Source organism: Ricinus communis, chromosome 3, assembly GCF_019578655.1.
Source record: "Ricinus communis isolate WT05 ecotype wild-type chromosome 3, ASM1957865v1, whole genome shotgun sequence".
Classification (NCBI taxonomy): Eukaryota; Viridiplantae; Streptophyta; class Magnoliopsida; order Malpighiales; family Euphorbiaceae; genus Ricinus; species Ricinus communis.
This window is the reverse complement of record NC_063258.1, coordinates 23,540,345-23,553,827: the sequence shown is the minus strand read 5'-3', so window position 1 is coordinate 23,553,827 and position 13,483 is coordinate 23,540,345. Positions and strand designations below refer to the sequence as shown.

Here is a 13,483-nt window from a genome sequence, read left to right as displayed (position 1 = left end):
ATTAGATAATAATATTAGATTTATTCTAAAAAAACATATTGATTATATTTTAATATTATATTAACTAATAAATTAGTTTTGTAATTAGATAATAATTTTAATATAGAAAATAACATCTTAAATTATATTTATAATATTATATTTAATAATAAATTAAATTTTTAATTATATAGTAAATCTTTTAAGTCTAAAAAATAGTAAATATTAATTATATTGATATGTTAATTTATAATATTAAAATTAATTAATAAATAATACTTATATTACTACATTGATAAAATTTAAAAATATAAAAATTCAAAAATATTTAAAAATAGTTAGTTTATCATTATTTTTTAAAATCCTATAAAGTAACATTAAATATTAATAATTTTATTAAATTATATCCATCAACTTAATTTTATAATTAAAATAATAATAACTTAATTTTTTAATTAAAATAATAATAAACGGATAAACGATTAGTTCAACAATAATTTCCATTCTAAAAGTGAACATATCCTATTTTAAGCAATAGGAGATTGCTTTAAATAATATATTTTTTATTAATTTAAATAAATCTAACTATTATATTAAATCATAAAATAACCCGATTTTAGTAAACTCATTTATTTAGTAATAACTTAACACATTTTAGTAAATTTATCTTCTATATTATCTGTGCTTGTCTATATTTATTATATATATATATATATATATATATATATATATATATATATATATATATATATATATCAATACAAGTCCTTTAAGGTTGAGTTCTTATAGGAACAAGAATCATTTCATAAGAATTTTTTCCAGAGAGTTCAGGATCCCTCCCTGCTTTAGTTTCATGTATATAACAGATTGCAGATATATAACTCTGTCGACACCTGAACCCAGAAATGCATCTGATATGAAATTCTGGTGGTGCTATTCGAAATTCATAAACAGATATATTAGCAAAAATGCACAAAATATCATGCAAGTATTCTGATCCAAAACAAGCATTCCTGTACTCACTTGCCACCCTTTTCACATAATCTAATACTTTTCTTTTCTTTTTTGTTATAACTTCATGAATAGGTAAAAGAAAAAAATTAGGCGCAGCGGCAACAAAGAAGGTGCCTCTTGGCCATGCTATCATTCAGAGACTCCCGTTACACGAGGAAGCAAATTACAGGCGACATTTGTGATGCTAATTATGCATCGAACACTGCCATCAGCTCAACCATACTTCCTCAACTATAGATATATGTTTCCTTGAGCTGACAGCATCAAGCAGAGGAAACCTATATCAGTATGGTTACTTGAACCTACAAAATTGAGTAACATAACAATTCTGGGGTGGGGGGGCTCCCCAAAACAAGCCCAGCAAATGACTCTTTTATCATTTGGCTATCAGGGGCTGCTCCTAAACCCCCATATAAATTTTGACGTCTTATTTGAATCCTACTTATTGATTTTCCCATTAGATTACACATTGTTAATGTACATGATGTCCTCCTTTGATATATGCATCTTTCCTTTGTCCCGTTTACTGTTTGTTTGTGTCCGATCTGGTTGGCCACGCTGAAAAACACACAAATTTAACTCAAAATCTTATGAACCAGGTTAAAATGAGAAACCATTGGCATGCTCTCACCATCATAAATGTCCAAACTGACAGAATACAGTTAATCTGGCATTCGCTTACCTTCTTCAATACAAATGCCAAGTATAAGTAAGCCACTTCCCATTCATCTGGCGATAGTGTGCCTAGATATGCAATGGCATAATAAGAACATATTAAAATAACAAAATACATATCATCATTAATCATAACATATATAAAAGTGCGAATAGAGGGGGAATGGGAAATTTTCCGAAAGGGCCTTATAATTAGTATTGTTAAGATTGATTGATTATTTTGGTCTTTTACTAATTAAATATAATTTAATATGAAAGATAATAAACAATAGTAGTATATGGATAAAATTGTTATAAACATAGGACTCTAAAAGATTATAAGAATATAAAAATTCTAAAAAAGATTAAACTAAATAGTAGTGAAATACAAGTCGGATTATGTTTCCCGTCACCTTTTACTGCTACCTGAAGTTGATAATCTTGTTTTGTACCTGGTACAATATCTCACTATTCATATTTTTTTCTCAACAAATTTAATTTACAATTGAGTTGAATTCTCCCATGGCAAAGGCTTCATTTTTGCTTGATTTCTATTATTGAAATTAATATATTTTTTATGATATATGAATTTTTATTTTTTTAACAATATATTAAATTTATTCATTGTTAGGTATAATAATAACTATGTAAACTTTATGAATCATAAATAGGTGAATTTACATATAAAAATGTATACTTTTTATTTTTTAAGTGATAACGAGTCAAATAGTTAATATTAATTTACTAAATAAAAATAATTCCATGTATATAAATATATGAATAATTTCTTTATGACTAATAATTTCTTTTTAAAAAAAGGTGCCAATGATTTTATGTCTATTTTTCTTTAGGCCTTGAATATTATATAGTTTCCATCATAAAACTCCTATTTTAATTTAGTAACAATAAAATCTATAATTTTGAAAATATTTCATCATAATAAAATATTCATATGATAACTAACTATGAGTTGAAATGAATATTAGTTAATATTAATTATGATTGAATGGTTATTAACAAATTAATATATAAAATGTTAATTTCATGGAATGATTGGAGGTTTAATAAATAGTAGTACATTAAACTACAGATCTTAAAATATTATATGAAAATAAAAATCCAAAAATTGCAGAAATAAAAATCATGATTTAGAAACATTTAACTATTAATAATTTTTATAATATTTTTTCTATAAAGAATTAATCATTATTAAGGAAATATTATCATTTTAAGACGCTAATAATGAATTATTATAACAAGTTATTTGCAGATTTGCAGTATATAAATTACTAAATTTTGACTTCATATTCTATTTTTAATTCTTATTCAACCATAATTTAGTTAGCATTTATGGCCACATATATTCTATTTAACCATTAATAGATTTAATTTAGATGTAAAAATACAGTATTTACATATATCAATTTTTTTACATCTTAAATTATATGTTCAGAAGTTTATAATATTACAAATATGAAATACTCAAAATGCATATTATTTTATATTAAGTAAATAATTTAATTTTTATTAGATGAATAATAGCAGGTCTGGTTATTTATAACTATAGTTATGTGACGCAATAAAAGAAATCTAATTAAAATCTATAAGAAAATAAATGTACAATTAATAAAATATAGTGATGTCAATGAAATTGAGTTAAATTCATTAATTATTTATATGTAACTAATTAACATACAATTTGATTATAATAATTAGAATAAGAAAAATTTTAGTTAAAAATGATATTTTCAAAATAATAATATTAATTTATGAAATAAATTATCAAATTAATTTTATTTAAAATTACTTTAATTTATTAGTATATGAATCATGAGTCAAAATATTATACTTCATGTGCATGAAGGAAAAAACTCGTATAAATAAAAGTTCGAGAAATAGATGTATGTTCACTAAAAAAAAAAATTTAAGAAAAAAAAAGAATTAATGAACAGAACCAGAATTATAGTGCAAAAAACTCACTTTGGTCTTGGTTACCATCACCCAGAGCACCCAGCCTTCGCATTAAATCAATGAATTCTGGTTTTTTCATATACTCATGGACAAATTCATGTGCATTCTTCACAAAAACCAGCTCCAAATCATACTGCCGAAATTTTCAAAACTGAGTTCTAAAGTCTATTGCTCCAAAAGTTTCCAGTTCAAGAATTATTAACTTGTGAAAATCAAAAATCATTTAAAAGGAGTTAAGATCACAGACTTCATTTGACGCACCATACAAAACATTATACCTCTTCCGCCAACGATTTGAAGATGTTGAAAGGGACGATCCATTCGGGGCAGTCAACAGCATCCTGCAATTGCTCACAAGAAAATTGGTGGTAAAAGAAAATGAGGGACTTCCATCATCTAATTGGATACCAATTTGTAAAGATACATTTGATACATTGTACTTGATATGAAATATGAGTAACAGCACTTGTATGTCTGAAATCAGAAAACTACAAGCTAGAAGAGAAATTAGCAGATGAATACCTCCAAGTGGAACTTGTATTTGATACCATAAGGGGCAGAATATTTAAATTTCTGATCCCAAGAATAAAAAACTCGTCAGATTTAAGACTATTAGGAGGCATATAATCATGACAACGGAGAAGAACTCACCTTTTCAGAGTACTCTTCATCAAAGCGTATCCAATAAACACTATTACCAAAGACCGGTCCTTTAGCTGCACATTAAAATGAAAATATATTTTCCGTCAATTATGAGAAAAGCGGTCTGCCATGCTTCTTTAATTCTTATTCGGTCAAAACAATAAAGTAAACATAAAAAAAAACACTTCACTGAGATTAGATATAGAAGAGGTAAACCAGAAAATTATTCATAACAAATTCTCCGGAAGTTTAAATTATGATTCAGCTTCTACAAAATGAGGATAAGTCCATTCCATATTCACTTTTCACTTCGTTACTTTTTCTTTTCTCTTCGAGGATAATTAGTCATTTTTATTCTTATTTCTCACTTATCCCTCGGTGTCACAAATATCCTTGAAGCTCTTACTTTGAGCTAGGTGGACTGCATAGAACATAAAGATTACAAGTGAAGCCTCAAAATAACAAATTAACTACAAACAAGTCATTATGGACTTTATATAGTAGACAAAAACAGTTTTGTTTATCTATAGAAATGAAAAATACATCTTCAAGAATTAATAGGAACACTAACAAAGCACTGAACCTATTAGAGCTTCTTTGCTTGTCTAGAGAATCCTGGTAACTCTGACTACAGTAGATGGTTGTTATGATTGGAAAATACATCATCTTTATGCAGCATATATAGCATGTTGACTGTTGAGAAGAATTTGGCATGCATTACAACCCATTTTCAAGACATTTCTGTAACAAAATGCAAAATTGCAAATTCTATTAAAGATGTCTTGTTCCTAAGTTTCATGAAACATATGGATTTCAAATTCACTACACAAAAGTTTCATTCAATTACATTTGAGGTCAGCCACATAAATTACATGCCTTAATCCATAGTTTCACCCCCTACATTTTACCAATTTAACCTCTGGAGATCCCTCAACTATTTTCTAATCCATGACAATTTTTAACTTCTGCTTTTGATCATTTTCACTTTTGTACGTTTATATTTTTATTCAATTTATCACAATATAAATGAATAAAAATATGAAAATACAAGCTGAGGAGTGTTAAGGTTAAATTGTTAAAGTTTAAGGATGAAACTACGTATTTGGCCTAAATTAAACTGTGGACTCCATCTTCTCCAGTTTTCGTTTATAAGAGTTGCACCTGAGAAAAAATTTAGTATGCTTAGTATATGGGAACTCGGAATATTGGAAATAATTAGCAAATGGAACCTTGACATTGCATCTTAAACACCCTTTTCCACATGACTGTCTTGACAGAAACTACAGCTAGCCTATTTTTTAATATTTCAGATATTATTCAGACAAACAGCAAATTTTAGCACAAGGAAAAAAAAAAAAAAAGAAACCTTCTCTAAGTTTTTTGACGATCACATTGGCATCCGGCATTGTTCCAATGAAGGTGCCTCCTGGGCGGAGCAAGGCTGATACATTGGCCAAGGCTCTCCTAGCACGTGCTTCAGTAGACCATGAATAATGCAAAGCAAACTGAAAAATTTTAAGTCAACATTTCAGAACAAACAGACACAAAAGCTAGGAAGAACATTTTGCACCTTGTAGTAAGAAACATGTACCAAAAATAAAAATAGAAACATATGGATTGACAATCACAAGCCACATCTTGAATTCCATATATGAGGGAAAATAAGGATTCTAAATTATGCAAAGTCTGGTCAAGATCCCTTTAACATGAGTACAAATTCTGTATGTAGTGGAATGCTACAACTATCAATTCAGTGACAAAATCAAAACCTGGGTGACTACTTATGAAGCACTACTTTTTGAAAATTATAGAAAGTTGATTGGAAATCATAAAAGTAAATATCATTCACCTGACAACTGCAGATATCAAAAGGAGCATCATCTGCCAGTACTTTGTCCAAGCGAACCTGAATAAAATGACAGATAACAAATCTCACTTATGCATCCATAAGGTGCTTATGCTGATAATTCAAAATGTTGTTATTTAGTTAATTTTTGAAAGGTGTTGAATCAACAGACTGTTATTAGGCGTATACAACCAGATAGTTAAAACCACAGACATAGTAACAGAATTCATGGAATTAAGATCAAACAGTGGCACTTCACGTGCTGCATTTTGCTACTATATGCTAAGCGTAATAACTAAAATTACCTCATAACAATCCCCACATATGAGGCGAGCAGGAAACGAGAACTTTTTACGCCGCTGATGATGATCAGCATCACCATTATAACGTGTGCGGCAATCTTCTATCTGTAACATAAATATTGAACACAAACAGTTAAGAAATAAAAAGATTAATAAGTTAAGGATTAAGAATTTAGCTTTCAAAATGTAAAAGTAGAAGAGTTAACAAAAACAAGAAATGGGATAAGACTCTCAAATCGCAAAATTGAAGGTTTAAGAATTAAATGATAAACACAGCAGAATTATACACTGTGAATAATAAAGTAATGGCATTGCACTATTGTATAAGATACATTCTAATGCATCCTGTAACCATAAAACTAGCCACAAATTGCAAGAAGAAAATGAGACAAAGAAGCACACTTTGCAAGAACTGTTTTTGTCTCTTCATATTCAAACGATAAATGAGTAGAGGATTTACCGAGCCTTCAGCTATATCAATGCCAACGTAATATCCAATTTTTGCTTTATCCCATTTAATAAGATCTCCACCCTGGCAAGAGAAAACAAAAGGATCAGAAGGGCTAAATCAGAAAGGGAAAAAATGAAATGATACCAGGAAAATAATGTTTTACCTTCCCACAAGCAAGATCAAGAACTGCATCCCCTCGACGAGCATAAAGTTGAACTAAAACACTTTTTATCTATACAATAATAGATTTGTTTGATTAATGAATTAATCATGTAACTGAAATTTAAGATGTTTATCAGATACATGTTTACACAACATACCCAATTATTAAGTTTCTTTAAATGGATTATTGGACTTGCTTCTCTTTCTTCTAGAGTCTGATTTGTCCTTGCACTATAATGGTCAGCGACTTTTTGAACAAAATCCTCAGAAAAATGTGCTTCACCTAGACAAAGAAAATTTAAATCCTCAGCTTTGAAAAACAAAAACTAGACAGTCCCCAAATGGTATTTTGAATGGATGCAAGAAAATAAATAGGTTTAAACATTCAGTTTTAAATTCTTCATCAGTTAGACCTGATAAAACTAAGTACTCAATTGAAATTCCTTGGTTTATTACAATAACTTCTTCTGTTTAATATCTTAAAAAACTAAAGGATACGGACACAGCATTTACAATCCTAGGGGCTAAATCAATAAATTAAGTGAAATTGTAAAGTAATCGATCAAAATTGTTTCTATGAATGTAGATAGAAAATATATCATACAACCAGAAATGATAATCATTACAAGTATAAGCTTATGCAATTCTATTTTTATTTCTCTTATTTCTGGGAAATATAGCAGTATAGAATTATAATCAATTTTTAAATAAAGAATAAGCTGATTAAACAAAAAAAGGAACCCATATCTAGACCCTAAAACACAAAACCCCACCAAAAGCAAACTAAATAAACCAGAAACAAACCAATAACTAGCAACTGACACTAGCTTATTTAAAGACATGCTACAAAAATTACCTTGGGGCGTATATCTAATTCTGGACTTAGGTGGGCCATCACCAGAGGTTGATGGTGACTCTGAGTATCCTCGTTTCATGATCAATATAATAAAAAAAGAAAAGAAAGAAACAGATAAACTATAAGAAGGGTGCTTATGTTTTTAAGGTTTGTACTTTTGGGGGCATGCGACCACCAAAGCTACAAGGAACCAAAAGACTTTTTGGGTGAGAATTTGCAGCTTTATTTGTTGCCTATCAACAAATGCGCTTAAACTAAAGAAGCTGCTACAGTTCTTTGAAAAGTGCAACAGCTTGCTCTAGCTGGCCAATTAAGCTATAAGCGAATAGACAGCTCTGGATTTAGAACAGTGAAATAGCTTGCTCTAAACGTCCAATCATATAGACCAAAGTAAGAAGTTGAAAGGCGTAATTAGGAGTTCTTTGGAGCTGTAAAGTAGTTGAAGCAGGAGCAGTCAGGTTACTTCTTGGCTTCTCACCAAATAATTACATGCATAAGAGGAAAAAGAAATAGCAATAAGAGATTGAAAAATTTAATAGAAAAAAAAAAACTGAAAGAAAGCATCAAATACTATGTATTTCAATTTCTCTTCCATTAAAAATTCAGAACAAACTTTAATTTCTTGTTCTTGTTAAGGAATTATGATAATAGAGATTTAAAATTTAAGTATCTTCCTATCTAACTAACCAAACTTTTTAGGAATTTATAAACTTATAGTGTAAGACACAACTTATGCATAGAACCTATGTATCCAATTCAAAAGATAAGAACAAATTATAATTAACAATGGAAATACATATAACCGATACCCAAAATATCATACAACAGAACCCATAAATGAATTTCTCATCTGGATAATTTCTAGAGTTTGGTTCTTGATAATGGAATCCAAGTTTTTCAGGGACGGAAGTGGTGAGGTGTCGAAAGAAAGAAACAGTAGAAAATTTACTGGTATAAAATTAGCAATTGCAAAATAGATTAGAAATATGGAAACCTTTTGTACCAGAAAAAGGTACCCAGAAACGTAATTGCTGAAATAGTGATCTCCGGTGAAAGTAGAGGTTAGCAGAACTGCGCGATTGCTTCTGAGAGAGAGAGAGATAGAGAGAATAGTGAGGGTAGTGATGTCTCAGAAATAGGGCTGTATCTTCCCTTAATACGTCGTAGTTTGTACTTCTATTTTTGACGATGTTCTCAAGCCTTTAATTATCATTATTTTCTATGCTAACTAAAAACTACTTGTTTATCCCACACTTTATTTGTACAAATTATTATTATCTTTAATATAAATAATTTTTTAAAGTTAAAATCATATCTTTATTTATTCAAAAATTAATAATATATAAAAAATCTAACTAATACATTAAAATTAGATACTGTTGACATCTATAATTTCAGTATTTTTGTAATTTAATATGTAATATTACTATGTTAGCCTGGATAGCATACTGACTTTTGCTCTTTCCTTTTTCCTTTGTTTTTTTCTTTTTCTTTTAAATAACAAGAAAAGGTTGCAAAAAGAATTAAGGGGGTAGTGGTTGTTGTGGTTTGTGGCCTAAATGGGTTGGGCTGGGCCTTGTTGCATGGGCTGATTATGGTTAAATAATGAAGAAGTAGGTTTCCTTACATTGAACAAGAGTTTTTCCAAAAGCCTGTCCATCTGCAAATTCATATTGTTATTGCATAGCACAGTTAAAAGTGTTTGCTTAAAGAACCACCTTAATACTCCTTAACAGCAACACTGAGTGAAATAAATTAAGATGCAACCATACACAATGGAAAGTATAGGCCAGACCTGTGAGTTCCAGTTCTTTTTTTAGGAAATTCTAGAGATATGATTAGTATTGGTTGTTGATAGTGTTAGAGAGATGGAAGATTTTTAGATAGACCACTGTAGATTTCACATTTTTAATAATTTTCATTCTAGGAAGAAATAATCCACAAAAGTTGGATAGATGTCTCGAACTCGAAATCTCTATCTTAAGAGCAAGAATTCTTACTAATCCGAGTTTAAGTTCAACCTTAAAATTATTGCAATCACTCTCATTATAAAAAAGAATCTCCGAAGACTTTCATCAAAAAGTCTAAGCAAATATACAGTTCGGCATAACTATTTCTAAAGAATTTAGTATCTAAATAATTTAGTGATATGCCACCTATGAATATATACAATGATATGAAACAATAATTCTTAATCATGGGTAGTTAATGGTGTGTGTGTATATATATATATATAAGTAACATCCTCAATTCTTGGATTTATGTATTCATGAATTATCTATATTCAAACAACAAACTCAAAAAACATGTGGTGGTCCTATATATCCCTGATGGACTTTCCTTGTCACATGAGATAAAAATATCACCATCATATCATGTGACTCTCCAAGACTCAGGATATATGTAACCCCACCAAAAACTTTCCTAACATTAGGCTTTATGCCATGGATGTCCTTTAGCACAAAAAACACCATTGATTCACTTTGCCTAATACAGCAACTCGCCCCTGCATTTTGGAACCCTAAAGACCTTATTCTATTCTGTGCTTTCAGGTACAAAGGTTACTCTCCAGGCTCTTTTCTACTTTAGGATTTTACAAGAAAGAAAGTGTGGCTTTGTAGGTTGTGAAACCAATGTCCCTAATCTGTACTGGGCAGTGGAGAATTCTTCAAGTCACTAGTTTTGCTTGTTCAATTTGCTTTCTATAAATTTATATATCTCTCTCAAATTGAGCATTTGAAGATAGTTTTATAATTTTTAAATGGATATTTCTCATTAAGATTAAATAAGAAAGGAATATGTTTTTATATTGGTCCAAAGAAAATTAAATTTCAATAGTATTTTAAATTTTGTTGGCACTAAAATGATATTACAGGTCAAAAATATTATGGTATCAAGATCTCATTACTGTTCCGGTTTTTTTAAAGGGAACCAAATTGGTTGATTTCGGTTTTTAACAGTTATGATTTTATTGCAACGTTGTATATAATTTTTTATTTTAATTTTAAATCGAATATAAATCTTTCATATTCAATTTGGTTCTCTTTGAGATATTCGGATGTGGAATAAAGATCTCAACTGGTTCCTTTAATTTCTTTTTTCATTTTAAAAGGACTTTTTTTTTCTATAAAAAAAAACAAGGAGGCCTATGATATCAACTACTATTAATAGCATACTTAAGCGCAAATTTTTCTTCGTTCCAATTAAATGTTTTAGGTTAAAATTTGACGAAAAGAGACTGGATGTGAAATATTTATAATTTGGTTTGATGGTAAAATAAATCTAAAATTTTATGACTTTTGCTAATTCTAATTAATATTTTATCTTAATAAAATTGGTTTGAATTATAAAATCATTGATGACTTTAGTTAATTTTCAACTTTGATCGGAATTGAATGATGTGGCATACGAAGTGGCATATCATAAATATTCACGTAACTATTTAATTTATTCAATTTGAACAAAAAGCTAATGGATTTGGATATTTTCAACCATTAAATCTAATAATAATTCTTTTTTTATTTTTGAAAATAAAAAGGACCAAATAATGTAATAGAGTAGCCTATAGGTGGGTTTGGTATGATTTTGTGACATAAGCTGAGGTTAGGGATTCTGGGAAGAAAAGGGGGAAAAAGGACAAAATTGAAGAATAAAAGGAAATCTAAATAATTGGTAGTTAAAGTTTGAACTCTATTAGGAAGTACATAATGTGGCTGCAATTGCAACTATTTTAAGTCACCATCTCTTGCTTTTGTCATTGGCTAAAAAACATAAGCTTCCTTGTGAAATGCATGCATGCTTAATAAATTTTAGAAGACAATTAGCACACGTATCTCCCAGCTAAGCTTAATTAGCTTGACCTTAATAGTAATTCCTTTTGAGAATTAAAAATAATATTAAAAATTTGGAAAAGTTATTCTGTAGTTTAATGTGTTTGAATTGGGTTTTGTAGTAGTAAACAAAAAAAAATTAAACACATGGAAAATGGTAAATGAAGTCAATCAACTACTCTTCCATGATAATGTTACTTAAGTTAATTAATTTAAAATTAATTACTCTTGTTCCATGATGTTTTCCACGAGTATTCTTCTTGATTCCTACTTTGACACCCAAGCCCACTTATATTTACTTTTTCTGTTTATACTTGTTTTTCTCAAATCTAATTTTAATTTGTATAATTGATAGGTTAATATTATGTATATATAATTAAGATATTTTAATAGTTTGTTGATATATTTTATAAACATAATATGTAGAAATACGTGTTTTTTTACCTCAATTTAGCCTTTTTTATCTAATTTCAAGTGATAATAGTAAAAAAAAAAAATATAAGCCAAAATTGCATAAATGAGTTTTAATTGGGCAGTGGTTGTTAAAGGCTCGGAATAAAGACATATGAACTACTAATATCGCAGGCCCAGCCGAATTCATCAAGGCCCATGAAGGGAAAATTAAGTAGTTATGGTGTAATTAAAGATAGTTATCTTTTAAATTATCTATTTTGTTTACGACAGTGAATATGATAACTATAGTAGTGTTATGCTGAGAGAATGACTCCAGAAAAGAATTTCTATAAGAAGTAGACGTCAATTAAACAAGGAATGATCTACTATCACTCTCTCTGCAAATTCTCTACATATCGTTCAATTATTTTCTCTATGAATTCCATACAGTTCATTTTCTGCAACATTTAGTTAGTTTTTGCATTGTTCTTTTACGAATCAGAGAAGTTTCTCAAAATGTAGAGAGTGAGGATTAATCTTCTTTATTTCTTGAAAAACTTTTAGATTTTAAGAGAGTTTTAATCTTATGTTTTATATATGTTATGTCTTTCTATTTAATTACAATAACCATTGTATTAAATAGGCTAAGTTCCATAAGTGTTTAATTTGGCTTTTTATTTATGTATGAATCTTATATATCATAAATTTAATGAATAATTTCTTTATCTTCATATATATATTAGTTTCATATATTACTATTGGTTGACCATCATATCAATTTAATAGTAATATTTGTTATGAAAATCTTTAGGTTAAAAGTATTAAAAACATCATATTTACTTTAATCTATGTTGGTATAAGAAATCTAGATTGCATTATTAGTTTGACTGACTTAGGGAAGACACATCACCATATTATTCATTAGATTTGGACTTAAATGAAATAAAGAATTACTAAGTATAAGCTAGATTAAATGCTATTTTATCACATAGTTTACATTAATCATTCTACTTATATATTTATTTTCTAGTTATTTAAGTTTTTTCTTAAATCTTAAAATCATTCTCAAAATATTAGGTTAGAGTGTTTAGATTTATTTTTAGTATTTTGTATGATAGTTGGTATTTATAATACACGCTCTACAATTTTTTATGAAAATCTACCTTGTGATGAACTTGCTCGTACTATCATTCGGTTCGTATACTTGCGAGTACTAAGTTTGAGACATCAATAATGATTAAGAAATTTAATTTTTCTTGATTAATTTTATTAAAAGACTTTTAGTAGACTCTTTAATATAATGCACGATACTTAAAATATTAAATTTGCGAACTCATTTGTAACTTCAAGAAAAGAGTAAAATTTAGAAAAAAGGATGAAGAT

At 28.5% G+C, this 13,483-nt stretch overlaps 1 protein-coding gene across 3 annotated transcripts; it reads right to left on the bottom strand.

Moving 5' to 3' along the window:
* Window positions 1-1,019: 1,019 nt before the first annotated feature.
* On the bottom strand, window positions 1,020-9,047 carry LOC8265779 (mRNA cap guanine-N7 methyltransferase 1). Of its 3 annotated transcripts, none has more exons than XM_048371700.1 (14): window positions 8,872-9,047; window positions 7,878-8,347; window positions 7,180-7,304; window positions 7,023-7,091; window positions 6,869-6,940; window positions 6,412-6,513; window positions 6,110-6,166; window positions 5,627-5,765; window positions 4,270-4,334; window positions 4,141-4,191; window positions 3,897-3,959; window positions 3,628-3,751; window positions 1,676-1,743; window positions 1,020-1,551 (listed from the first exon to the last, which is right to left on the bottom strand). In XM_048371700.1, exons 2-14 carry the CDS (start codon window positions 7,954-7,956, stop codon window positions 1,456-1,458), a joined length of 1,110 nt encoding a protein of 369 aa, XP_048227657.1. In that variant the 5' UTR covers window positions 7,957-8,347; window positions 8,872-9,047; the 3' UTR covers window positions 1,020-1,455. The 3 variants fall into 3 exon arrangements, with proteins under 3 accessions (XP_048227657.1, XP_048227656.1, XP_002528402.1); XM_048371699.1 differs by having other exon boundaries at window positions 8,881-9,047; XM_002528356.4 differs by having other exon boundaries at window positions 1,676-1,737; window positions 8,881-9,043.
* Window positions 9,048-13,483: the final 4,436 nt, after the last annotated feature.